The sequence below is a fragment of the Branchiostoma floridae genome, chromosome 14 (assembly GCF_000003815.2).
Source record: "Branchiostoma floridae strain S238N-H82 chromosome 14, Bfl_VNyyK, whole genome shotgun sequence".
Lineage (NCBI taxonomy): Eukaryota > Metazoa > Chordata > Leptocardii > Amphioxiformes > Branchiostomatidae > Branchiostoma > Branchiostoma floridae.
The window spans coordinates 13,570,851-13,598,321 of NC_049992.1; the positions used below are offsets into that span (position 1 = coordinate 13,570,851).

The window sequence follows — 27,471 nt, forward strand, 5'->3', positions numbered from 1 at the left end:
TTTCTCGTAGCATTTTGGCCACAGCGGTGCGTGCAAGTTCATGATCACCGTCAGCAATTTTTCTGTTTCGATAAAAGTTGGTATGAGCTTGTTGAAGATGCAACTTTACATTCTAGTTGGCGATGCTTCCATATTGGCAGTGCTGTTAAGACTCCATTTGTGAATTCCAATTTCAAAACAAAACTTTCCGTCCCGTTTCAAGCGTATATCCCTCTTTTAGACGTGTAACATGAAAGCACCCTTCCCACACGTTAACAATTTACGGTATTCTTAATGTATGTCCGAGTGTCACATATAATGTTAGATAGATGTGCCCACACAGTATGATAGTCTATAGCCTTCCTTACGCATGACGTACAAGTTTACAGTCACTTCTACCACCCTGGGTAGTGATGGATATGTCAAAACTGCACGGGGGAGCAGAAATATTAATTGGGAAGTCAGAATTCTGGCTATCAGTAATAAAGCAAAACCACTGTGGGTTCTGTACTGTAGTTAAGGGCTGTGTTTATCGGCTTAGGGACTCAGGGGTGCCTTTCTGCAGCAAGCAGTGTCTAGGACGAAACTTAGACCTCTCCTCAGTGAAATGGGGAAGCAAATCGAATTTTTAAAGAACAAGACAGCGCATGACGAAGACACGATTAGCGCCGTAAGGAAAACGGCATACTTCTGTAATTCTGATTGGAGCGGCGAGTGAAAGGTTTCCTGCAACTCTTTGTTAAAAATTTGTCATGGCAAATTTGGAATACTATCAGTTTGAATGCAGAAGTCTTTCGCTTCCTAAAGACCGAACGCAAAGCGCAATCCGCTAAATTCTACATGTAGGGAGACGGGAGCGGGCTGGAAGCTCCCAGCGCAGGCAACAAGGCTCGCAGGAGGCCCGATGGCGGCTGGTACGAGCTCCCCGGTGCGTTTATTGCAGTGATGACGGAATGCCGGTCCCTCTTGTCCCGGGAACGCCGCCGATACCGGTATGCCCTTGCACTTGACTGATGTCGTCTCTGGGAATATGCCAGCCTGCCGGCGACGGCGCGCTAAACTGTTCAGGGAACAGACACGGGCCGAGCCACCGATCAGTCATCCCGAGAACACGACGCGAACGGCGCCCGAGGCGACACGACAGCCACACGGCATGTCCCGGGACCCTGGAGGGTTGGCAGGGGGGCAGGGATGTCGGAAATGGCGAGCAATGCTTGCGTGATCGGGAGAAATGTGAGGCTTTCAATCTGGTCTCGTTCACACGTCCCCTCAGGCAACGTCGCCAGGCCAGGCGACAAGTGACGCATGTCTGCCCCTCCAACAACACCGGTGCTGAAACTGGGAAACAGGAAAAGGTAAGGTGGAGCAGGAAGTCACCTCATACAGCTATAGAGTGAATTCTAAACGCAACAAATATGATATATTGTACATCAACTTGAGGCCAGCACAGGTGAATAAAGACTGACTGTAACTTAACCGTTAACGAGGCTCAAGCTCATTTGCTTATTCTATGCAAGGATTTGAAGTTAATAACCTTGCAGTCTTTTCCTTTCTTATCACCATCCTCTGAATGTTTTCACTTTACTTCGAAATGACTTTCCTACTTTCCTACAACGACGCATTGAGTCTATCTGTAGATGTTCTCAATTCGGGAAAACTATTCTGATGAACTTTGCACAGATGTAGCAATTAGGGGAGTGATTCTGTTTCACAAATTTGCTTATAGAATGTCTATCCTTCTCAGCAGGTAACCAAACAGTGTTAAAGGGAAGCCCTGTTAGTAAAATACTGTCCCGAGACAGTCACTACATGATGGTACTCAGTTCACAATGGGCAGGATAATTGTAATTAGTATTTCTACAGTGGTGCACAAAGAAACGTCACAAGTGGTGTCTGTGGAACACTCAGGTCTTGTAAACAAGCTAAACAGGGGACCAACACGTTTGTTAATCCCTTCTGTTGTACCGGTAAGCCACAAGAACACTCCATAACAAGTTTGTAAAGCTCGAACAGGCCCTCTTCTTCCAGTTGGTTAGGTTTTGTTGACCCGTGTCCGGAACCTATCAGAGTCCTAAACGGTAGAACATGCGTCAAACACTGTACAAGTTGTTGACAATTCTGTGGAGCAACCATGGGTACAGCGGTACCACTGTCCAGTGTACAGGTGTTTGTAATGTGTGAGGAATGCGATAGCATATGGATAAAATGTTCAATATGGGTGACGCAGTACTCTCCAAGCAGAGGTTCCGCTCCGACTGTTTTTGACGTCTTTTTAGGCGTTTTTGTCGGCCGTCTATTTTGTACCGTTTTGTACCATTTTCTTTCTATTCTGTATCGGTTCTTTATGTCACAAAATAGAAAGACCGACAAAAACGTCTAAAACAGGTCAAAAATGGCCGGAGCCGAATATCTGCTTGGAGTGTAGGACACAGTACCTCAGAAACTGAGTTGCATGATAAAGTTTGAAATATTGTACGAACCGGGGCTTCTGTGTAACGACAGTAAAACTCTGTGAAGATTTGTGTTGTGAGGTAACGTTATGACATGAAGCAAGAAAACATCGACATCCGGATATCCAGAATAGTCAAGAGCGCCTGTTTTAACGTAACTCATATTTTTGCATTCTTTGAAACATGAAGACTAATTTGACTACATCATTCATCTTGGTGCGGTACTGTGGCTATATCTTATTCAAGACTTCTTGCGACTCGCAGAAGAACACGATTCTTTTGAAAAAGTGTTCTTTCAATGTGATGTAGAAAAGGTATGCTAGGTTTCAGACGCGAGTAGCGAGCACAGGCCATAATTTTCCCGCCCTATCGCGCTCATTCTAACGAGACAGTAATCGCCGTGGTGAAAGACGTGAAAAACGGTTGCGAGCAGCCACTGGCTGGCGGCGCGCAGATAACTTGCATTAGGCGACCCTCATGTCACCAACGGCGACAATTGGAGACTTTCCGGGTGCGAGATAGGCGCGATATCCTCGGCGGATGCGTAGTTACTGTCGGGTTAATCGTTACGCTGTTCTTTAGCGAGATGATTGTGGGAATAAGGTGGCAGAGTGTGGGGGGTGATAAGTAGTGACGGATTGGAACAGCCGGTGTTGGGTGTAAACCTGAGGTGTGCTGATCTCCGTAACTGTCGGGACGGGGACGGATAGAGCTGTAGTGTTCGGCAGGTGGGAAGGTGTGGGGAGATAGCCGGGGATCACGGGACACGAAGAGAACCGTGAAGGATCGTCAAGCGCGTCCTGAGAGTGCTCTGAAGAACTGGTGTAGGAAACTGGAAATCCGATGGAAATGGATTTCTGCGAAAACGGATTTAGTAAGAATGATTTACGTGAAGATTCCACACTATTCCAATACGCTGAAATTCATTTTCCACGTACGAACACACAATCTACCTTGTCAACAACGCGACACAGAGCGCAACTCCCTTGTACTTGTAAAGGACTAATTTTATTGACCGAAGCAAAACATATAACATATTGCTTCCATAAGAATATCGTTGAGAAGGCAGCGGTAAAAGGTCATTCGGCGAAAGAGATAACTAAATGCACGATCAAAAGTGTATGAATATGAGTAGAGTGCATTAAAGTAGAGAAGTTTCAGTCAAAAAGGAATTGTGAATGCCCACTGACTGACTGACTATTCCAAGTTACCCATGTTACATCACTATCAAATGTAGAAATACACTACCCTGTTTAATGACGCTACATAGGCAACATGAGCTTGCTCGACATCTTGTTTGTGAAAACTTATTATGTCCATATGCTATATCCTATATGATAACGTTTTACCCAATGTGGAAGACATATTGTTTTAGCTCGCCATGGTGTTTTCTTCTTCTCCTATGACGAAGAAAGACAAAACAAAAATAGTAAAGACCATACTGTTGTTGACCCTTAAGATTAAGGTAAAACCAAACAATATCCAAACCACACTTTAACAGGCTCTTCTTTAAAAAACAAACAAACACAAAACAAGTAGATGTGGGGTAGTAATAATGCGGTTAACCCGTTTCTATATATGGCCATATCACATCTATTTCACAAATATGAACCGAAAAAAATTGATTTTGTCAAGAACGATTGCACATATTTCACTGTATGCCAAAAGCTAACAAAACATAGTTTTTATGGCAGTGATTCGATGATTGTCTCCAGTTGCATAATTTGCTCAGTAAGTAGATATAAGTTCTTTTTTACTCGCACGCAATATTATAGGGTGAGCCTAATGGCATAGAATCAGACGTAAAAGGTATGATGTAAGTCTTCTACTCGTATGTGTACAATAAAGTAAACAAAGCATTTGACTTGACAAGAGACGAAGCTATTAGACATATATAAATTTAGTATGCATTGTATTGTCTCTCACTCTCAGCGAGACACAACAGTTGCATCTTTTCTTTGATAAACAAAAACGCGCACAACCACACACATTTATACATGACGTATATATATATATACTCTCTCTCTCTCTCTCTCTACATGACGTATATATATATATATATACAGTATATATAGAGAGAGAGAGAGAGAAGAGAGAGAGAGAGACAGACAGACAGACTGACAGACAGAGACAAAGAGACAGAGATCCGATAGAGAGAATAGGATAATAGTGCTGCATACGTAGGGAATAAAGAAAGTGTAATATCTTAAACGGACTATAAAGGACCTTTGAGTCTCGGCGTTTGTACAGTAATAGTAACATGGGTTGACATGGTTGATTTTGGTTTGGTTTGGTTTGGTTTATTTAGATCTCCATTAGTGAAATACACTAGTCTTCCTGGAGTCCACATTAAAACAATACAGAAATAATTGCAACAGAAATGTACAAATTATACAAATTATAACTTTGAAATAACAGAAAGCAAACATATGGTAAACTGAAAAACAGTGATTTGCATACGTGAAGTAAAATAAAATAAATCAACTTAGTTCTTATATATACAACAAAATGTCCAATTGAATTAACAGAAACTTGGTAATATCAACTCAAAAACGGAGTGGGAGAGGTCGGAGGTCGAGCAAAATCATAGTAAATCAAATACAATTTGAACTGAAGTACAAGTTGAAACAAACAGTATTTGAAAGCATATAAATCATATAGCAAAAATAATAATAATAATAGTTATCGATACATCATGAATAAAACAAAACATAATTGGAGCCGGCGAGAGATGGGTTTCATTTTTTACAATGTGCACAAGTACGAACAAGCATCACTCTGTTCTTCTCCAGGGCAGTGGTGACCTATGACCTAAGGATGATTGACAGGTCCTCTGTCATGTCAGACATGCGCAGCAGGTACTTCAGGTGATGACTTCTGCAGATGTTCAGACGGAACATCTTCATTTCCGGAGAGAGATATATGAACACACCTTGTGGTCGTTATGTCTTATCAAAAACACATGTTGTGTCTTTTGCTTCTGCAATTTTACATCTGTAAACATTATTGTTCAGTGTTGTTTTCTGCAAACTACCTGTTAGATTGTAATACAAGGATCGGAAAACCTGATATTTGTGATGGAAGATGAATGATTCTCTGAATTTGATGAACTTGAAATTATTGTGTATATCCATGAAAACGTCTTCATTTATACATTAAAATTTCATATCTAGTCGTATTCTGACTATCATAATTATAAAGTCAAAGTCATAAGAAAATGAAGATCTGTATAATCATTAATTAAAACGTACTTTCTATTCATTGTGCATGGAAGCAAGAATCTCTATTTCAACATAGGACGGCGTTTGGAATATTGTTCAATGCTGCCGACAAAAATTCCTTTACTCGCGGGTTAACCGTGAATGGACAAAGGCTTTGTCCACAAGAGGAGTGCGCCTTCAGACGGACAACAAACTGTTTAGCATTTATAGAGTTGAATCAGTGTAGAGTCATTGTCTCCATCAACACCGGCTGCAGAACATAATTCCATCAAAGTAAGGACATATTGTTCCCACAGACGTGTATTGTGCGCGCTATAATAGGATAAACCCCTTTACCCGCTCAATACACCTGCATATATTTGTCGGGGCCGATTCAGGGATTGTGACGTGCCCCTCCCGGAAACATTGTGTGGGTCAGGGGGAAAAGATGGATGTCCTGAGTAGATACAACTGCAGCTCGCGCCCCGCTGGGCAGACCCTTCAGGGAGGAGCGGTGGACAGTATAGCATTACCGCGCCCTGCTGCGCGCACAATTGGCAACCAAGCCTTTCCCAAAACGCCAGGAGAAAAGACACCATTGTCCGCGTCTGACAGGTTCGCTGCTGAAAATGTATGAGTTTTCGTTCCAAGATGGCAAGAGCACCCTTTTCGCGTTAATCCAGAAAAGATGTTTATGCATCGAAATTCCAGAAGAAACGCCATTGTTGGCATTGCCCTTTCAAAATGTTTCGGCAGGTTTTATCTCAGGACTTGTAGCAGTAGCTGGCGTTACGCAAATGGGATGTATCACCGGAGGAGGTAACAAATATTTTGACTTATGTGATTCCGATTCAAACAAACAAAACGTATCCTCAAAGTACATAAACAACTCCGGGTCAGATCCTTGCTGTGGTGAGTTAAAAAGACATTGACCCAAGAGAGACCCCGTGTGCTGTACAGAAAGCATCCATTCCTAGTCGGGACGGACAGTTCTTAGGTTTCCTTTTATCAGACGTCGTAAAGGCGGATTTATGGGACCATCAGTGTCTTTGCAATCTCCTCTAAAATCAGACAAAACACCGCCCTGGGAGAAATCATATTCACTGGTAGTCAAGAAGTTTATTCCCGTTAGAAATACGGCTGTAGAGAGCATAATGGAGAGATTCACCTCGATGAGCAGCGGAGGATGATATTCAAGATGGCTACCGAGATGGCGGGCTCTCTTCTGAAGAATCCCTACAAAGTGTAATCTTTAGGTGCCAAGGGGCCCACCTCCGCAAGGGAAACCATGAAAAGGAACCGAGCAAAATGCCAAGTCTCGGATTTCTGAGATTGGCCCTCAACACAACAGATGTGGACCTGATGTTGACGTTCCCTTTTATGTACGAGTGTAGACAGGAATAGCAGGTCTTCTCCCCAAACGAGTTATGAGTAAACGCTATCCTGTGTGTCTATGATGACATACGGCTAGTGATAACGTAAAATGGCTTGTATGGGAGATGTGCTCTATAGAAAACTAGATGCCCTCCTACTAACTGTCGCTCCACAATTTGTCAAGTCCAATCGGTATTTACAAGATAGCAGGATATGCGATGGCTATGCTACGTTTTCAATGGCATGGTATTGCGTTCACTGAACACTTGTTAATGTTTATCAGGGTATGACTATGAGATTCGTTGCCAAAATGAAGCAGCCTCAAATTGGCTGCACATACAACGATGTTTATATATTATATGACACAAACCATGAACTAGCTTTTTGCTCTACTACGTGTTTCGTACCATGTCTATACAAGGAGCTTTTAAAGCTCCTTGGTCTATGTAATGATTAATGAATTTATTAGGACTTAAATGATGTAACCTGCATCACTGTTGTATTTTATCTGGCTTTTACCTCTTTTCTATTAATAACCTCAATGAAAATCGACCTGCAGGCCGATTTGAGCTTTCATGAACAAATACAAACAAACAAAACGTAATAGACAATAAAGAAGCCCTCTTACACCAAGCCAAGAGAACCTTCCGCCGCTAATAAACAAAAACAACAGATTTTATTGAATACACAAGTAATCACTGTAATGACACCTAAATGCATTAGCATTGTTTCAGAACAAGGTGTTAAAGACGGATCTGACACCGTCCGCCGCCAATCGGAAAACATAAAACAAAAGACCCGGTAATGTAATTCTCCGTTAATCTGATCTATTTTTCCGTGATTATGGCGGTACGGGAGAGCTCTGAAACCTCAGTGTTTACTTTTCCCAAAGGAACTGGGGCTCACGTTGTTCTAGTGGTGGGAGAGAGTTCTCAGCGGGGACAGTCGTTTATCATCGTCAAGAGAATCATCTTCCCTGCAAACACTGTGTTTATCTAAAGTCTTTATTGTCAGTTTATGATGTTACCATATGTTGGAGAATATTCCTCGGTAGTTATGACCAGGGCTGTATGAAACTGGTTAGTACGTTGAGTAGAGTGCCAACATTTCCGTATCTAAGGTGTATTCTGTATTTGTTTGAGCTTGGTCTAAAGCAATTTTCTCAGTATCTCTGAAAAGTTTCAATAACATTTTAGATCTTCCTGAAATAAAATTGTGTCTCATCTAACCACGGACTCACAGTCTACTCTAGTCTTGGGTTAGGTTACATTTACCGTCACATGGGTATTTGTGTGTATCGTAAAATATACTGTAGTGAATTTCTGACTCAAGTGAAATCAATAACGAATATAGCTGAAGACATCGGACACTGTAACATGCTCTTCCCAAACGTCGTTACTCGGTGATTTTCCGACCCGTTGGGGAGTCCTTCACACAAGGTGGGGAAAAAAGTCGCATTTTTTCCGCCGTACTCACAAATTTCTCGCCAGGGTCTTGGCGACAATACAACTATTCTAGTAAACATAGAAAAGGTGGGGATGAGACAGTGCCCAATTTTTACGCCCGCTGTGACCCCACAGTCCCTAAATCTGCAGAGAACAGCCCCTCCCCCTGTCACACCAACCCGCCTGCCAACTTCCCGTGTCCACGGTGTCGTTCTCAACGGGACACCTCGGCCAAAATGCCCGCGAAAAACAACCAATGAAAGATTACCATAATGACGTCAGATTTACTTCTATCCAATCAGATGCCACCGTCGGCAGAGGGGCATGGACTAATCAGCATTGTAAATCAGTTGGAGAGAACTTCAGACGGGGTCACTGCTCCCCCGCAGGCACCAAAACAGAGCGGAGCACAGAACGACTGAGCACACACGTCCGTCCCGGGACAACGCCGAAGGACCGTTACTCCACTAGACGACGTGCTGATTCCAAAGTTTCCAACCATGAACATGATGACCATGAGACAAGCCGGTGGTCCTGTAGCCACCTTTAGACCTGCGTTCCCTCTAGAAGGTAAGCCTGCCTCCCTCTCAAGTTTAAATACGTAAGTCTTTATTGATCGCTCGTACGTCAATCAGCACATGCAACACAGGGTCAAATGGTTATCTATCTGTAGATAAAACCAAGATAACGGTCATTGGTCACGAGATATGGTAGAATCTCTGCTTTGTAGCGTTAGTCAGTTTTACTTCTGTAACAGTGTGTCTTGTTTGCTGGATTCTAATAGCTGGATAGTACAGTTTTGACGTTTTCAAAAGAGGCAGAACAGGAAGTGAATTCTTCCAGGTAGATGACAGAACCACAACATTTTGACATATATTTCTGTTTTTTTGTTGTTGTGCGGTTATCATAAACTCCGGTATAATTTTACAGTTTATTCTACATCTTCCGAAATTTGTTGTAGATGTTTTGCTTATGTCCTGTAAAGTAATGCAGTGTTGATTGAACTGTAGCGGAAAATTATCAAATTAGATAACATAGATTATCTGAGATGAAGCACAATTGTAAGTGTTGTGGTGTATAAGTGTAAACACGAGCCAAGCACACGAGTGCTGATGTGAAGGTCTTTGTCACCGTGCAGGGCAGGGTCGTGTGAACCAGCTCGGGGGAGTCTTCATCAACGGCCGCCCGCTGCCCAACCACATTCGGCACAAGATCGTGGAGATGGCCGCCGCCGGGATCCGGCCCTGCGTCATCAGCCGCCAGCTCCGCGTGTCGCACGGCTGCGTCTCCAAGATCCTCTGCCGCTACCAGGAGACCGGCTCCATCAAGCCGGGCGCCATCGGCGGCAGCAAGCCGCGCGTCGCTACACCCGAGGTGGAGAAGAAGATAGAGGACTACAAGAGAGACAACCCCGGCATGTTCAGCTGGGAGATCCGGGACCGGCTGCTGAAGGACGGGATGTGTGACCGCAGCACCGTCCCCTCCGTCTCGTCCATCTCACGCATTCTCCGCGGAAAGGGCCACAAGATCAGCGACTTGGAGATAGAGGGAGAAGACGATTTCAGCATCGACGGCGATCGGAAGCCACACAGCATTGACGGCATCCTGGGAGAGAAGAATGGTGAGTTCACATGTTCACTTCACGTCCTTAGAAAGGGCTCGGTATTCGCTGACTCAGAGTCATGACCTCTCTGATTGAAAACACGGAATAAGCACTGAACATCACGTATCTAATGTTTACTGCCACTTAAAGCGCAATACGGTGTACCTACGTAGAATTACTTTGAGATCAATGATAGTGATACTCACGTAACTAGCCTTGATGATTTCTGAATATACCACAATTGATTTTGAGTTGAATATCCTTCCCTGTGCGAAGACTATCGCCATTATCATTGTATGGCGACTTTGTTATCATAGTTGAATGTACGTGTAAGTTTGGATGTTCATGTTTCACGTCTGTGTGTATCGTTTGGAACAGGGTCTAATCCTTTGGTTTGGTCCAAGTGTTGAGTAGAGTAGAGTTGCTTGTGTTGTGCATCATCGGTTGACGGTTCTGAACCCTCTTTCAAAAAGTGTATTCTTTCAAGCCAATTCTACTATATAGAACAGTGCGTAATTTAAATGCTGCATACTCTGCACGTCAGTATATTCTGTCATAAGGTCCCCAACACTCTTCAATACCGAGTTTTAGGTCGCTTGTGCTACTAATATGCTGTTGTGACAATTTCTGATATTACCCCAAATATTTTACTGGATTTATATTTGCAAATTATGACCGATACATACTGGCTTAATTATTTCAATAAGTCAGTTCTCATATCTTGTGTACGAACACATGGCTTGTAGTCCACGGTTCCCTCTATGATCTATCCGCTACTTTGTGGGTGCAGTTTTGACACATCTTTAGCGACCCAGAAGGCGTTTTGTCCGACCAGCTGTGAACTTCATTCTTTTTCTCATGGACCAGAGGTCATGAAAAGGGGGTCATAGGAAATTAGTAGGCATGGGAAAATTCCGTCAGTGATTAATTCTTAATTAGCAGATCTGTGTTGCTTGCGCGCCCTGTTAGCACACACTTGTTTATTCTGCGTATTCGCGGGCGGACAGTCATATGTCGGGCATTTCAAAACTTCCTCCGCTTAACACCCCAAATATAGGATGCTAATGACCCTCATGATTTACACATTATGTATGATCAACTATGTATGATTTCTTTCTCATTTTTGCTGGTAAAAGTAATATGCCGTCACCAATATGCCGCACAGTGCACGATATACTTGAACAAAGGGTGCTGTCTTCGTACTTTGTTCAAAACACGAGCAAGGTAAAATATAAGTCAACTGTAGTGATATTACCTAATACTCCTATTCATTGGTAATGGAATCTGGATTACATATCAAAGACAAGCTCTTTTAAGTGTGTTGTCCAAGAAATCGGGCTGCCCGGTCGCGTGTTTTAAACAAAGTTGTCGAAACACAGATAAACTCTGTGGCAAATTCAACAAACACTGTCGTCGGCCATGACGAATCAAAACTAGCTGGCTGATAGGTACAAAAGAGGGCCACGCGTCCGGACACGTACCGGGAAACAATGCACGGACCCAGGAAAAACAAAAGCATGTGAATGAAACGAAAAGGCTTTACCCCCTTGGCTATTGACCGAAATTTGCAAGTAAAAGCTCCTTACACGTAAGAAGGAAATTCCCACATTGAGACAAGTCAAATTTAAGCGAATTACATCCTCTTCGAAGTCCAAACCTTCCCTGATTTCCAATTGAAAGGATGGCACAAAGCACGCTGTATGTGCCTTCTCGAAGAATGAGTAATTCTTGACGTTGACCTTGTTTGTGTGTGACCAAAGATCAGCTGAATGAATGCTGAACTGGATAATGAGAATTCCTTTACGGGATCAAACCACTAACGGAAATGAGACAACACATTAGGAATTTCTCTTGAGACGATGAATTGCCAAAGGAAAAGTTCTATAGATCTTAGAAATTTTCGGTTCATTTCTCTCTTCACCGCAACTTACAGACGAGTGTTAATCCACATTTATAGCTAAAATGTGTAATTCAGGAAATCAGCGCTTAAACAAATTGCAATAACATGAACTGTCCGCACCGGGCTATTGTAGACCTGGGTGATTGATGACCCTTTCAAGAAGGTGTGCCTGGCCTCAGCTCGCACCTCAGCGATAAGGACCTTGGCCATTGAAGAAGTGTCCAAGTCGTTTACAGCCATTCTCAACTCTCCGGGTTATCGTGGGAAAAATCCCACCTCGGCGCGGCGCGGTGTCGGCAATGATGCATGCACAAAAACCTGTGAAAATTCATCCTCCCCCTTGTAGGGGGACCCCGACAACAAATTGAACAAACCCTCTATCTTTCCTAGGGAAGAATATGACAGTTCTGCGTGTTGCCTGGTAACTTCTCTCTACAAGAAACGTGTGGTTTTCCCGGGGATTCTTCAAATTTCTGCCCGTGTATTTTGTGGAGTTTTTTTGTGTGTGTTGCGCGCATTCATGTTTAGTGGGGGATACTGCATGCTGAGGATTGTCATGGAAATACCTTGTGGGTAGAAAGGCCGCCATATGTTGGCTGTAACCCCAGACCCAGGCGGAAGAGATCCGGTCTAGGCTATAATTTGGGGATCCTACAAACGATTCACGACAGTGTTCATCACTTCTGAGTGAAGTCGCGGTGGGTCTTTGCATGGTGGCAGCAATGTGCAGTCAGAGGGCCGCGGAAGGAGTGACGAAGCTCGCGGAACCGTCCTCCTAGTGTCTTGACCCGCCGTGGCCCGCAATGGTCCGTGAAAGCGGAGAATATCTGCGGACTCTGCGGGGGAAAAACGGCGCGCTTTCCCGCCCAGCGAGGTGCCTGCTTACCCGCGCCAGTTCACAAAGCACCCTATTGACTGTAGGAGGCTTCAGATGATGAATATCCAACACTCCAAATAATGACCAAATGAATCAAGATCTCCCGCAAATTGAAGAGATTATTCCAATGCCGGGTTATCGCTGTAACCAGCTCTCCGGAATTTTGACAGAAGAGCTAGTACTGTAGTAGCAGTAGGAGTTGTGTTTGTACGATCCTTGAAAATATGAGAAGCATTTACATTAGCTTTAGATACAGAATGGGGGCAGTCTATTCGGAAATGACAGTTAATTGAAACGATTAATTGTAATGGGCCCAAATGACCACTTGATCACACAATGAAGTGGACCCATGCCAATATAACATAGTCCAAACTACCACCCCGCTGTATAGGGCTGTAAACTCATGTGTGAAGTAAGATAAACTGTGATAGTATGAAATTTCCCCTACATCGTTATTGTATACCGTTTTATAGGATGATGAAATATGAAAGGATAAAAACAATTTTCGTACGCTTATATGTAGTCTGTTCTCTTCTGTTATATCTAGTGTATTATTGGCTATCAAAACAAAAAGTTGCGAGGATTGTAAGATATTGTATGCATTCGTGGTTGAAATCTTGACTTACGCATTCGCTCATGTAGTTTTATGCTTTCATCCATTGAATTTACAATGCAAAACTGTTGTTTTCGCATTTTGGCAATGGTCTATTGGTCATTAACGTTTGGTATGATGGTATCATAAACAATGTATACGACATAGTAACGGTTCAAATCAAAGCCAGAATCTCTAGAATTTAAATCCTCGTGAGAAACCGCACATTGTCTGAATACTTCTCCTCTGCCGAGCACCGCCGTAGGTGCCCAGAAGGTCACTGTGTATTAGCCTTACAACAAAGGCCAATATAACTTAGAATTGAATCTGAAATGCCTATTTTGTTCCCCGGTACTCGACAGAAAAGCAAATTGTCGACACAGTTAGGTTTTTATGTCCGCCTCCATGGTAACAATCGTTATCAAACAACAATCACGGATGTGATTAATGTCATCAAGTATACATCAGATGCTCATATTGCCGTGTTCAGCTGGGCACGTCTATAGAAACCCCCGTAGTAACATCTGTGCGGAGGGAAACCGGCCGTTATTATTGCTGGGAAAATTGCTGGTTGAGTGGGCCTGCTCAATGCGGGCCCTACTGCTTGGCAAGAAGGTGTGAAGTACGGGAGCGAGTCGCATCTGTCCGCGAACACACGCACATGTTGTACACCCATAACACCAACAAAACTCTTTCTCAACGTGCTACCTACCCAGGGAGGTCTACAGCATTAACTTATGTAACCCTACTCCAACTAACTACGCGCACACAATATGACACGGATCATACTTACAACCTACGGCACGGTGAAGGCAACTCAAGACAAATTGATTGTTCCAGGTTATAGATTTGACAAGAGTTTTGAAGGGAAGCAGTTGGTCAAGGGGACGCTAATATGCACACCGTAAGCACGAGGCATGTCATTTCCCCTGAAGTGTTTTGTGTTGAGGAGAATTGGTGCGCGTCGCCCGGGAGGTTCATATGATCCAACTGGGCTTGTTAGGAGGTTATGTGCGTGTGCACTTGTCTGTATGTCATATACAGGTCGCGCAGGTTCACCATATTTCATGTTGGCATTTCCTAAGGTTGTTATTATAAGGCATACATATACGCAGTGGCCGCCGTCTTCTGACTGATTGCAACAAGATTGAATAGATCATATCACATTAATAATAATTTGTGTATGTTTTTTGAAAATTGAAATATGCTGTTTTCCTAAAAAGCCTTCAATTGAGAGTTCTCTCAACGGGAAGTAAGAATGTATAAAAACTAGTCTAATTGTGGGTTTTTGGTATTTAAAAAAAAAAAAAGAAACAAACGACGTATTGACATAGATATTTAAGGTTACTAGTATTACGAACGCTATTATTTTACTCATAAACAGCAATTGTTTTTAATCGGTATGATGGATCGAAAAGACGAAGTTTTCTAGTACATTCTTTCAACACAAAGCATTTTGCCCTACGGATTGTATCAATTTATATCACTTTCACATTAATGTCTATACGTTTCGTATGAAAGTCTGAGTGTATTTTCCCTTCAAATGGTGCTTTTCTTATTGCCCTGATCTCGAAAGTTACACAATTTTGTTTACATTTCGTTGATCCACTGACAGCAGGGGACAATCAACAAAGTCATAACCGGGGGAAATAACCAATCGGATCCGCTCTCTCGCTGTGTTTGGGTTTTGCGGATCGCTCTTGAAGTACTAATTCTGGAAAGGCCGTGGCGAATGTATTTGCGTTTTTCTATGTTTTGTACCCAAACAAGCAACGACTATACATTTTCTAAAAACAGTAGGGTATATGTAGAGATTGGGGAAAGAATACAGTACTGGCAGAACATTATTTGTTACGGATGCGACGTAAACATGACATGTACTCATGTTATACTATATCCAGGACTACTTGAAACGACAGCTGGTAAATTCCCGCAGATGCATAAGAATCAACCGTAATGAAAATACGGTAGTAAGGCCCCCTTTCCACTAGACGGCGATCGCGCTGCGCTCTCACTGCGACCTAAAGAGGATATGTGTAATATTTGCTTTCACACTGGGTATGTCATGCAAAACGTAAGAGTGTGACTGAGAAGACAACAAAACACACAAAGTGTAAAAAGATTCGTTTCTTTTCGATACAATTCGTTGAGCGATATGCCAAATTTTAGGTCGCAGAGAGAGCGCGGCGAGAGCGCCGTCCTAGTGGAAAGGGGGTGTTAATAACGTTTTGCTTTGGTAAATCAAATACTGAAAACTGTTTCTACTACTGTTACTACTATTACGCTTGTAGTAAGTTGTACTGCTGTAAAGTCGAATGATGCTAGTGATACCTGTATTACCATGATACTAGTACAGGTAGGCGGTAGCTCTACTACAAGTGCCCGAAAAATAATGGTCAATGTTGTTTTTCAAGTTGATGCCTGTAAAACGGTTAATCTAGACAAGCTGACCGCATCGTAGACAACAATAATGGAACCATTATTGTTGTGGTTTAGGTCCGGGAGACAGTTCTGACTGTGACTCTGAGCCCGACCTGCCGCTGAAGAGGAAGCAGCGCCGCAGCCGCACCACCTTCACTCCGGAGCAGCTGGAGGAGCTGGAGAAGGCCTTCGAGCGAACTCACTACCCGGACATCTACACACGGGAGGAGCTGGCACAGAGGACCAAGCTGACGGAGGCCAGGGTGCAGGTCAGTCTGGAGTTATATCTGCTAGCTAAGTTATCTAAACCTAACCCTAACTCTACCCGGACATCTACACACGGGAGGAGCTGGCACAGGGGACCAAGCTGACGGAGGCCAGGGTGCAGGTCAGTCTGGAGTTATCTCTGCTAGCTAAGTTATCTAAACCTAACCCTAACTCTACCCGGACATCTACGCACGGGAGGAGCTGACACAGTGTACCAGTCCAAGCTTTCAGAGGCCAGGTCAGTCTGTAGTTATCTCTGCTAGCTAAGTCATCTAAACCTAACTCTACCTTGACACACGGGAGGAGCTGACAGAGTCTGTAGTTATCTCTGCTAGATGTCTTTGTAGAATAGTTAAGATTTCCGGATCGCAATTTTTTAAGACTTGGGAAATGTTGGTTTTATTGTTGTAGATTCACATCACTTTTAAAGTGAAATGATGTTTACAAATGAAAAGAAAGGAAAAGAAACGACACATACAGATACCCTTGTCTTCATGAACAAATTTAGCTCTTGCCGTGTAAGAAGCAACAAGGAGCATGAGGTGAAACTAACCGCTGGTATTTCCGTCAAGTCTGCTTCCACACTTGTGCCCAGTTAGCAGGTGTGAGAACTGCTGACTGACAATGATGATATCAGAGTTGGAAAACATACACAGGCAGCGATACTCTCGTGGGATAACAGCACAGACAGAGTACCGCGGCTTTGCAGACGCACAGGTGTCCTCCTCATCACTAACCATACCGTGGTACCTCTTTGTTTTAAAGTACGAGTTTATAGCATTCCTACACATCAGATTCCTTTGTCAAGTTTGTCAATTATATTTTGTCATGTAGGCAGATTGATACAGTTTTTGAGTCAACAGTTTCATTCTCTACCAACTGCATCCTTTTAGATATAGAATCCATCCAACTATCGCTTCGTATACAGCGTTTCTTTCACATGCATGGCCAAATACTGAGCTCTCCTGAGGGTAAGGGGTCTCAGTGGAAGAAGGACATGGGGGTCAGTGCGGTCAGCAGAGTGACCCCACGGCTCAGGGGACTGACAGTCTCAGGCCTGTCGGACACCAGGACTGATACAGACCTGGCAGGGAACACTGACCTCTTGTACGTCCCTACAGTGGCAGTGAAACGGAGCCTGTGAATCGCAGGTCTCCCAGGTTGACATCTGTGCCTTTATGGATAGGTCTCCCGCCGGCCGCAGGAAATGGGGGCTGCGGTTGAAAGATGTGGTGGGCGGACAGGTAGAAATCCTCGCTTCCGCACCGCAGTCATTCCGCCCTCAAATTTTCTCGATCGAGAATAAAAGCCGGTATAGCACACTTGAACCTTAAATACTTGTATTCAGCCCTCACACGGCCTCAAGGTCTAGTACTTCTCATGCGGAAATCCCAGCTCCTTCAACGCTAGATATATTGGGTAAAAGTCTTTCGCCAAATGCCTTATAAAGACCAGAAAAAAATGAACTAAGTAACCAATTCCTTAAGGGAGGCAGAGCTCTTTGTGAAGAATTTAAGGCCCGAAGCTGATCTTAAAGTCAACTGTTGCCATAAGTTTTCACCATGGTTGTCTTGAAGAAAATAAACAACGTATCGTAGGAGGTTGTCCGTGGGGACCATCGCAGAAGATGAGGGTACGTCTCTGTCTTTGGTGGGAATCACAGAGGATCTGACCTGTTAGCACGTGAGGAGACCCCCTCTGCTTTTCAATTTATTTTGGCGTGAAGTGCCTCTCTCAGCGCGCCCTACCACACGGATCCTCCCTGTTCCCACTGATCACAACCCGCCAAGGAACACTTACTGAAAAGTGGTGGAATTCACAGGGTCAAGAGGCTGGGATGAGCCGTCTGGAAAATTCATTCCATGTGTAGTTCCCATCCCATGCGGTACCTGATCCCAGGACAGGGCTGGGACTGGGGAGGGGCAGGCTTCACGGGCCCATCATTCTCAGGAAGAGCCAAGGCGTGGAAAAATGCTGCCCTTTGTTCAAACACATGGCTCTCAAACTAGCTCCATATTGAGCGCACTACTTCGTCATGTAGCATCGCGCGTTCCCACATCACCCGTATGTCAAAACCGAGACGGTCCATCCCTCATCCCAGCCAACAGGGCTGCGAGTCTGCGAGCCGTATTGGCCTCACAGAACGAGTCTAGATGATTTCTGTCTAGGTATATCATATGCAGACCAATCATAATTGAGTTGACAAACAAGAACGGCGCTTGTAATTGCTAACAAATTCAGAAGGTTGTCTCCTGACAAGTCGATTTTGATTTAAACGTGTTTTATACGTACTTGCCCTGTACGGGCTAATAGTACTTGACTGGGCAGAACTAACTTCGTTAGGGAGAAATGCTACTGGAAACCGGCATCAGTATCACGCTATCATGTATGATGTAACGAACCATGGAGATTTCGTTAAGATAGGAACTCTAGTCGTTACGAAAATAATTCCTCTACACATGTAATACTTGCTAAGTGTCAAACATCAACAACATCAGGATTTACATAGAGTAACGGAGGAAATGACTTCGATGATCGGAAATAACAGACGCGGGGAAATTTCTCGTTTCGGTGCGCCAGCTTTGATCGCGGGATGGTTGTATCAATAAGTTCTTGATTAAGAAGATGATGAGGTCGTTATTTTGGTCATAACAAACCGTCGCAAATTCGGTCTCACTGGGAAGCACACGCGTGGTTAACCTTACATGCCGTATTTCCCGGCGGACCTTTATTTTCCTTTTCATGGCTTAGTCAAGAGAAAGCGCCGATGCAACAAATACCTGTATTTATACCTATTCATCCTTAATCCTTGCATAAATCCGATATGATTACAGAGGGATACTCCGCTAACCTTTCAAACACTGGTGCACATGGCTGGGTCGGGGGAAGTTGTTTCAACACAAAGCAATTGACCCGTTTGGCCCGAGCCCCTTTAGCACTTAACTAAAGACAAACGGGTAAGACTGTGCCGTGCGGCCCTGTTCACACACGGCCATTGCAAGGCAGGGGACATGGCGGACACCTGTTGGCATGATACGAACGAAATTAAAGCTTTAATAGAAAGTAAATCATACAGCAGGGCAGAACGTAGATGCTGGTTAGCGTCCCGCGTTTGTTGGAGTGTTTCCAAGGCTGAAACATTTGATCCGACATACTGCTTATATTCTGGGCGCTAACCAGACTGCAAGCACTAACTGCTTACTGTGTTTTCGCCATGTGTCCCTTTTCGTTTGTACACAAGAGAAAATAAAACAAAACCTCAACCATATTTGACCTTGATGATTCTTGATACACACACACGAGATCAACGTAAATACAACACATGTTATTTCAATCTATAATGTCAACATCCGTCAAGTATTTGTGCATTATAAACATGTGTGTTCAAAGGTTGAAATAATCGGTAAGTGCAGTTTTATGTAGAGTATTTAGGTCCGGTTGCCAAGACTGTTGAGTATCATAGGTCTCTATAATAGATCTATGACCCCTTCTTCACCCAAGAGTGACAGAAGCCAGTCCAGCCGTTTGTAGTTACCACTGATGTCTCCATCTGCAGGTGTGGTTCAGTAACCGGCGGGCCCGCTGGAGGAAGCAGCAGGGTGCCCAGCAGATCCCCTCCTTCATGCCGCTGGGATACCCCGCTCCTGCCGCCGGGACTCCCACCTACATGCCCGTCCCCGAGCCCGCATACCCAGCTAACGCTCAAGGTACCCTCTTCAACAAATAACCAACCAGTGACTTTGATGATGATATTTCAGTTCAAGCATATATTAGACCTGGGATTAGAAAATATTAGATGACTTAGCTCATAGAATACACTTTGAACTTCTTGTTGATGGTGGCCATCTTTACACTTTTTACAATGAACGATAGTAACCATTTAGGATCTGTTTTACTAGCACTTTTCAAGTTACCATCTCATTTCTTAGCTCGCGCTTTGGAATTCTGATTGATGGTAGACTAGTCATCTTTTTATCTTCAGAATGGCATTGATTGTTGCCATGTAGGATCTGTTTGTAAAGCATTTTTCAGACTGAGAGTGCCCACTCATTTCTGAAGCTCATCCATTGGCTCATAGAGCATACTTAGGAACTCTGATTGATGGTGGTCATGTTTTTATCGTCAGAATGACATTGATAGTTGCCATTTTAAGGATCTGTTCGTCTAGCATTTATTCTCTGTGAGAAACCCTTGTGTGTCTACACACCAGTCAGAGATCGTGGCACGGTATAAGTGTCATTGGAAGAAGGCCGTGGGAGAGAGAACTTTATCCCTTTACACGGACAAATGTGTTACGATCCCAATTTTCTGTCTTATTACTTGCAGACTCGGCAACGCTGCACAGACCACAGCCTTTGCCCCCCACCAGCATCCATCAGAACGGCGCTGCAGACACAGCCAGCATGTACGGCACTGCCAGCAAACCGTACCAGTACCCTTTCTCTGACTCCTACCTGTCCTCTGGCTCCACCGGTCTGTCTGTCAGCAGTGGGATGTCGACTGGGGTAAGTGCTCTTCTCAACTCACTTCTTCTTTCCCAGGCTAGAACGATAGCATATATAGCAGGTTCTCTGGGCCTTTTTCGTCTTTCCTTTCTGTACTGGGTCGCTTGTACATTTGTACTGTCCGTCCGTAGTACAAGCGACCCAGTACAAAAAGGAAATGGTCCACAAAAGTGTATCATGAGCCAAAAAAGGCCCAGAGAGCCTGCATGTCAGGCTACTACAACGATAGATGTTACGGCAAAAAAAGTTGGAAAGTGAGCCCTACAAAGCACAAACCGAAACCGGAACTATGTTAAAACCCGTGCCTTATAACTTCGAATTTTAATTGTCTTTTCCTATCTCCCTTTTTGTGCTACATGTAGTTGGTGGGCGGGCTGGGCAGCATGGGTAGCCAGCAGGTGGAGCCGTTCCCCGTGCACTGTGCCCCGGTCAGCAGCAGTAGCTCCCCCGCCACCTCCATCCCGTCCACCGACTGTTACAGCAGCACTGCTGCGGACACCTACTCCTACAACACCGCACAGACGTACTGCACCGCGCCTGCGCACAGCTACTCATCATCTGCGCATGCGTACAGCATGGACGGCTCCTGGGTACAAGGTGAGAAGCATGTGCAGTTGACACTTTATGATCACTGTCATTGACTAGTACACTGTCGATGAGAATAAAATCAAGCGTTCCTTGTTAATTTTACAAAGGATGACCAACATTCACAGACCTGTCAATTCACCACTACACAAATGTATCAACTTGCTTTTTGCCATTTTCGTATCTTTAAGTCATATGGGGACAGAGATTAGGCAGAACAATCACTTATCATTTTCATCAGTTGAATTTCGGTGTTACTTTAAAAAAAAAACTTTTCATCATAGTCAAAGCGCAATGCTATGATTTACATTTCACTCTACATACTTTGGTGGTGTTTGATTCTTATAGCATAATCTGGTCAACATTTTATATTCAGGTGTCTTTCAACACAGTTTTGAATACCAGGTGTGTGTAGTTTTGGTATTTTTAGAATCGGCTGGTTAAAACGTTTCTCTTATCGACTTGAGCAATCAGATAACGTTACAAATTTCATTGCACGGTACATGTTATATACGGAGTCCCATGTTTCCGTGTAAGCGAGATCTTTCTCTATGGAGATCTGAAGTTCATAGGCCAGACGTCTCCTGTGTTGGGGTCAGGACCACTTAATCTTTTTAAGAGGCCGTGCAGTAATGTGGGGTGAGAGGCGTTATCATGGAGTTGTCCAAACAGGTGGGCGCGGTTAGAGTTTCAATGAAAACATCGCGCCGGGTCCGCGGAGGGCCCAGCAGATTGGGAAGTAGTCCGGCAGGAATTAACAACCGATTTGTCATTCATAGAGCACGGATTAGCTCAACGTGGCGGAAGATCCACAAGGATATACAGTTACCCAGCCTATTTCATGAACCATTGAGTCACGGGCAATGTCCAATTAATTTGCGACAATTCACAATAAATTGGTAAAGCAAAGGTTTGCTCGGACGGGAAGGAGCTTTCGGCAGAGATTGCTGCAGCAGCATTTCAGTTGAGAAAAGGTCTTGATTATTGTAACACAATTATAATTCAATAGCGATTACGGCATATGACATATAGAAAACTCAGCGTAGCTTAACTTTAACACCTTCGAGTTCTTGTATGTGAAGTATAAAATAAACAACGAATCTTTTCTCCTTGACATTCTTATGGCGTTTTCCTAACATACGCAAAAAAGTCTTCATGTATTATAGATTTTCTGCAATCACAACCCAACATCTAGCACATGCGTTCTGGAAATGTCATATTCAAATGTACCCTATCCAGTCGCACCTCTCACGAGAGATATGTGATGAAGAAAGTAAGTCATTTTCCCTGTGGACTAGCCATTTGAAATTTTGAGCTAAGTCATTTAGCCTGTACAGTGAGGGACCCTAAATGGAAATGTATATGCATATTCAACTATCGTTATCAAACGGTAGATCTTTAAACTATGCTTGTTTGTAGACGTGTTTATTCTATATTGAACGTATTTACTGATCTGGTACCTCGGGACTCGTACAGTAGAGAAGACAGGTGCATCTCTACACACTATGCTTTGATCACCTATTGCCGTACTGAAATATTGTAAGGAGATACTCTCAGGAGTACAGCCGGGGTTAGCATTGTTTGCACACACTGTCTTATGCTGAGTTATCAGGAAATTATCACAAGGGTCGTTCCGCTAAACGTCCAGAGGAGCATTAAGCGTTTCAATTGTTTGTTTTCTTATCTCGAAGATTTGTTATTTTGTGTTTCATCGCAGAGAAAACCGCGTAAGTGTTGAAAGTGCGTTTCTATTTGGGTCACCCGATTTCAGTTTTGTAACGTGCTGGTTTTTTTAGGGTAGTCATAATTTTCAAATCCCTGTATTCCCAATGGAAAGGAATGGAAAGGAAAAGAAACGGAACTGTCTTCGGAAGATGGATGCAACCTCGGTACGGCCTGAAATGTCAGAACGTGTTACACAGTGAGCTGGCTGTAGTCGGAGTTCTTCACAAGTGCCGGAAGTAGTTCTCGTTCCCAATAGTCATTACTCAGCCCATTGCTATTCCTTATCATGCCCAGATCTAAACTGCGGCTGTACAGATATCGTACCTCTGGGACTCCCTTATTGGTCGTTAAACGTTGCCAGAAAAACTTGAGCAGAAGTGGTGTTACTCTTGGTGCAGTTGAGTACTTAGCTGTCGGCGAGAGGTAGTAGGCTCGCCGATATCGGGAAAAACTGTGTGTAGATCGCGCCTTAGCCACATGCACCATCAAGAGCAACACAAAAGGACGCTTTGAGAGAAAAAAAAACAATCAAAAGTTAATCAAGCTACGCACGAGTTGAACTACAGAGCAGAGGCGACGATAAACTATCCTGGCCCTGGTTCTGCTGAAATATAAACGGTGCCAAAGTAAATATAAATCGCTCTGTGTACCCACTAAATACATAGGGCGGTGCTTCTCCAAAAGCGCTGTTGAGTCCAAAAAGAAACGCGCTACCAAGACAAGAATTTGGCACTCCTCACAAGCATAGACACATGTACATACGTTCTGAGATCTGTGCGGTTGTATTTCTGTGCAGCTTTCGTCCCATACTAACAACTTTATCATTTTTTCTCTTTTACTCCAGGCGCCAACAGCACTGACTTTAACAGCAACAGTCTGGGCATCGCGGCCCTTCGGCAGAAGTCTCGGGAACACTCGGCAGCACTCGGGCTCATCCAGGTGGCAGGCGGAGCCATGGCGCAAGCGTACTGAACATCCGTGCAAGCAACCTCTCCATCCTCTGAATCACGCCACGTACCAAAACTTAACGTCATTTACTGTACCAAATCGAGGGAAACAAATTCACTCTTAACGTGATATGCCTACTGCGAATTGATTGTATGTTTGTGTGTTATTCTGATTAATCTCGCTCATTTCCGATGAACACGCTTACTGTACAAGTGCTTCTCCGATTTTGCACGGAAGTTGTTAATGAAATGATGACTACTTTGAGAAGAGATGAGGTGGAAAATCATCATTAATACCAGTGACACACTCTTACCATGGTGTATATTGTCGATAATGATGATAAATTAGTACTTATCTTCCCTATAGTAAATTAGATGTGGAAACAGCCAGACGTGAATGTTATTCATACACCGAAGGGTATATTTTCATGCCCTCTAATATATTGTAGTTATTGGAAGTCGGAGACATAAATTACAGATCGTACAGAGGATATAGAGAGTTAGAGAATGTTTCTGACGCACAATTGAGATAACATTGAGATAACATTGGCAAAAAATGGATGGAGATATCACACTTAGTGACTAGCCACAATGATGATGGTAAACAACTTGAAATAGAGTCATCCATCAAGACTGCATCTTCATAAATAACTTACTTTCAATTGTCTAGTAGTTGGAACTATATATATGTTCGATTGGTTTACTGTGATATATATGTTCACATGTAAGTCCAGCCGCTGACAATTGCTTCGCCAAAGAAAGTAAAAGTCCTTAAATATGCAGTTCAAGCAGAGTCAAATGCGTGATAAAAAGGTGTAATACTGAAGGCCAGTCCCAGAAAGGTAAAGTTCAATCACTGGTAATACTTTTTGACGGCGCCGTTGATAGAAAAATGCATCACTGTCATAAACAGAGCGATAGCATTGTGTGCAGGACGCTATATATGTATGAGGAGAAGAAACTCATACGGTTGGCAGTAATCCATCGGGCAGATATGCTTTATGACAGATAAGAGGGATTAGGTTGGGGAAAGGGCGCTAGGCACTTCATTAATACGGCATTTCAGCCCCGCGGTGCAGCCACATTTCGCCATAGCACGCAGTAGACTTATATCTATTGCCGGTGAAACTGCGCCAGGAAGCGATAACCTCTGTTCCCTCTGTACGCCGGGAGTGTCATGTGCCATTTATTTGTACATAATCGTGAGTAAGCCCCATATCATCACATTAAATGGCGGTTATCAGCCACACACAGGGGCCAACCGCGCCATCCTGCAATCCATCAACTTCTTGGTCGCCATGGAGACGAACGTCAGATGATAGGCAAAGAGGAAGTTCAGAAGAATGGTTCAATACGAAAGATATTTGACCTTGCCAGATTACAAGGGGGTCAAAGCTTTTAAATGTGATGAAGGGAATTGTGTGATGCAAACTATGGAATATTTGCCCGTGGTGGAATATGGGAGTTTCATGGACTTCTCAGCAGTTTATTTCCGGCTTGGAAGACTATATTCAGCGGGTCATTTCTTGTGCGTATAGATATCATCATCCATTATACGTTTGTCACCTGTATGATGAATCACCATTTAACTTGCAGCGCAGAAGCCCACAAAATTCTTCCTGAAATTAGGACGATAAAACTTTATACCGCAGAATCAAAATAAGCATTTTGTGACGAAATCGGCAACCTATTTGCTGTGAAAGGTTTTGCGTCTTGTGCTTGTTTTATTGACCTGTATGAAAAACAAATATCTAGATGTACGCTGTATTTAACCGGTGAAAATGCATTTAGCTAGGAGAATACACTCTCTCTCAAAAACACTATTCTATTGTGTACTTTAAGGTCAAGTTTTAGCATGTAAAATAGCTAGAAACCCATTGGCGGGAACAATGGTTTATGTATATGAATATAGTAAGTAGAAGTTAGTACATGTAACGTTTTATTGTTCAATATATATTATGTTTATGCTAACATTCTATGCTTTCTTTATTTGTAGTTCTCTAGTCTTTCTGTCATGTGTTTTGTAGGATGTTATGGCCGTATTAATCAATATTTTGATATGGACCAACTGACGAAAATATACTTTTGAAAGTGTATTATTTTACGCTTATGTACATTCCTATCGTAAGGCTGGTTAAGGGACCTAATGACAACCACTTGTATTGAACTGAATGAATGAAGAAAGTAATGGTAGGCATAGCTTTGTTCGATGTTTCCGTATTGTTGTACATAGTGTAATTAGACAAAAGCAGTGTTTTTGTAATAAGTTAAGTACATCTTGCATGCAAAATGTTGCAAAATGTTGTATGCTGATAAAATCAAAATAAAGTTCTACCGAAACAGTAATGTGGATTTGCTTCTGTTAAACTTGCTTTGTGGGTCAGTTTATCAAATTGTAAGAAACGCCAAACAAGGCAGAATATAATGTTGCTTGTGTGTGCCTGTGTAACGTTATGTGATCGCGTGCGTGTGTGTGAATGTGTGTGTGAGCGTGTGTCTTGTGTGTAGTAGCCGGTGTGAGACACGAGTGACACTCCGTGTGTGTATGTGTGTGTGTCACTGCATGCACAGTATGCGTGTATGTGTTGGTGACTGCGTGTCTGATTTTGTGTATGATATGTGTGTATGTTTGTAACTGCATGTCATTTTGTGTATGATATGCGTATGTGTGGCATGATGTATGTCTGTGTGTGTGTGACTAAGTGTCAGTTTTGTATGCGTGACTGGATGTATATTTGTATGTATGTGTGACTTTGTGAATGTGTATGCGTGACTGAGTGTGTAAATGTAAGTGTGTTTGCCCGCACGCACGAGTATTGAGGTGGGGGATGCGTGGTATATTCTTGCATGGAAAAGGAGTAGTACATCTACGTAATTTTTGGACATAAGACGCACTTGAGGGGCTCAGACCCACCTTGGTTCAGACAGATACAAGCAGGAATGACGTTCGCTGGCGGAGCAGTCGACATGGCTCTCTAAGTCTGAGCTACTAGTATCACAATGCATGTTTCTGTACAAGTTGTACGCCCTTCTGCAAAGCACTGCACCATCTAACGGAAGATGCACTAACTGCAACGTATGTAAACAAGGCTATCACACATAGCTACCAGTATACCTGTACATGGAAATAAAGGACCATCTCCAAAGTATTGACAACATGAAATCGTCATTTAACAAAAGTGTCATATAATTGTCAATTGTCATATTTACATTTGGAAATGCACACCTAACTCTGTCGGTCACTGGAATTGCCCAGAGAATTAGAGTTACCATTTGTAACCAACAAATATGTACTCCAAGTCCTTTGATAGAATGTACTCTCCAATTTTGCGAATTTCTGCGTTTTTTTCAGTCTGCCAAGAGATCTGGCTTATTTCGATAGTGTAGTGGAGAATAACTGCCCAGAACGGACAAGTCATCGCCACGGAACACAAGCGCCTCCTGCCGAAATTGTTGAAAAGTATTCAGATGCAGAACGGTCTCTGAAGACGCAAAGCGCTTTTATCTCCTCTCAAGGCAGAAGGTTGAGTCGCGTAGAAAAAAAATGGGGACGGATCACTCGCTTCCCGATGTTCCCCCGATCTCAACCTCCTCAAGGGGC

At 43.4% G+C, this 27,471-nt stretch overlaps 2 protein-coding genes and 1 long non-coding RNA gene across 3 annotated transcripts in view; 2 read left to right on the forward strand and 1 right to left on the reverse strand.

Moving 5' to 3' along the window:
• Positions 1-218: 218 nt before the first annotated feature.
• Positions 219-8,899, forward strand: LOC118429854. The gene is made up of 2 exons (XM_035840482.1): positions 219-1,334; positions 8,751-8,899. Exons 1-2 carry the CDS (start codon positions 993-995, stop codon positions 8,868-8,870), a joined length of 462 nt encoding a protein of 153 aa, XP_035696375.1. The 5' UTR covers positions 219-992; the 3' UTR covers positions 8,871-8,899.
• Positions 8,840-25,667, forward strand: LOC118429841 (paired box protein Pax-7-like). The gene is made up of 7 exons (XM_035840453.1): positions 8,840-9,018; positions 9,587-10,069; positions 15,917-16,110; positions 19,665-19,815; positions 20,435-20,613; positions 20,976-21,210; positions 23,768-25,667. The coding sequence occupies exons 1-7, from the start codon at positions 8,949-8,951 to the stop codon at positions 23,893-23,895; spliced, it is 1,440 nt and encodes a 479-aa protein (XP_035696346.1). The 5' UTR covers positions 8,840-8,948; the 3' UTR covers positions 23,896-25,667.
• Positions 21,064-27,471, reverse strand: part of LOC118429856 — a 6,855-nt gene continuing 447 nt past the window's right edge. The window contains exons 2-3 of the long non-coding RNA XR_004832801.1: positions 23,738-23,960; positions 21,064-21,199 (exon numbers count right to left, since the gene is read on the reverse strand). This is a non-coding gene — a long non-coding RNA (uncharacterized LOC118429856). The remainder of the gene's footprint in view (positions 21,200-23,737; positions 23,961-27,471) is intronic.

What these genes read in the sequence shown, in the direction of transcription:
- LOC118429841 (XM_035840453.1), top strand. Translation starts at nt 8,949, where the DNA reads ATGAACATGATGACCATGAGACAAGCCGGTGGTCCTGTAGCCACCTTT. An exon ending in GCAGTGGGATGTCGACTGGG is followed by an intron (nt 20,614 to 20,975) that starts GTAAGTGCTCTT and finishes TGCTACATGTAG; the next exon opens with TTGGTGGGCGGGCTGGGCAG. An exon ending in GGACGGCTCCTGGGTACAAG is followed by an intron (nt 21,211 to 23,767) that starts GTGAGAAGCATG and finishes CTTTTACTCCAG; the next exon opens with GCGCCAACAGCACTGACTTT.
- LOC118429854 (XM_035840482.1), top strand. Translation starts at nt 993, where the DNA reads ATGTCGTCTCTGGGAATATGCCAGCCTGCCGGCGACGGCGCGCTAAAC. An exon ending in AAACTGGGAAACAGGAAAAG is followed by an intron (nt 1,335 to 8,750) that starts GTAAGGTGGAGC and finishes CTATCCAATCAG; the next exon opens with ATGCCACCGTCGGCAGAGGG.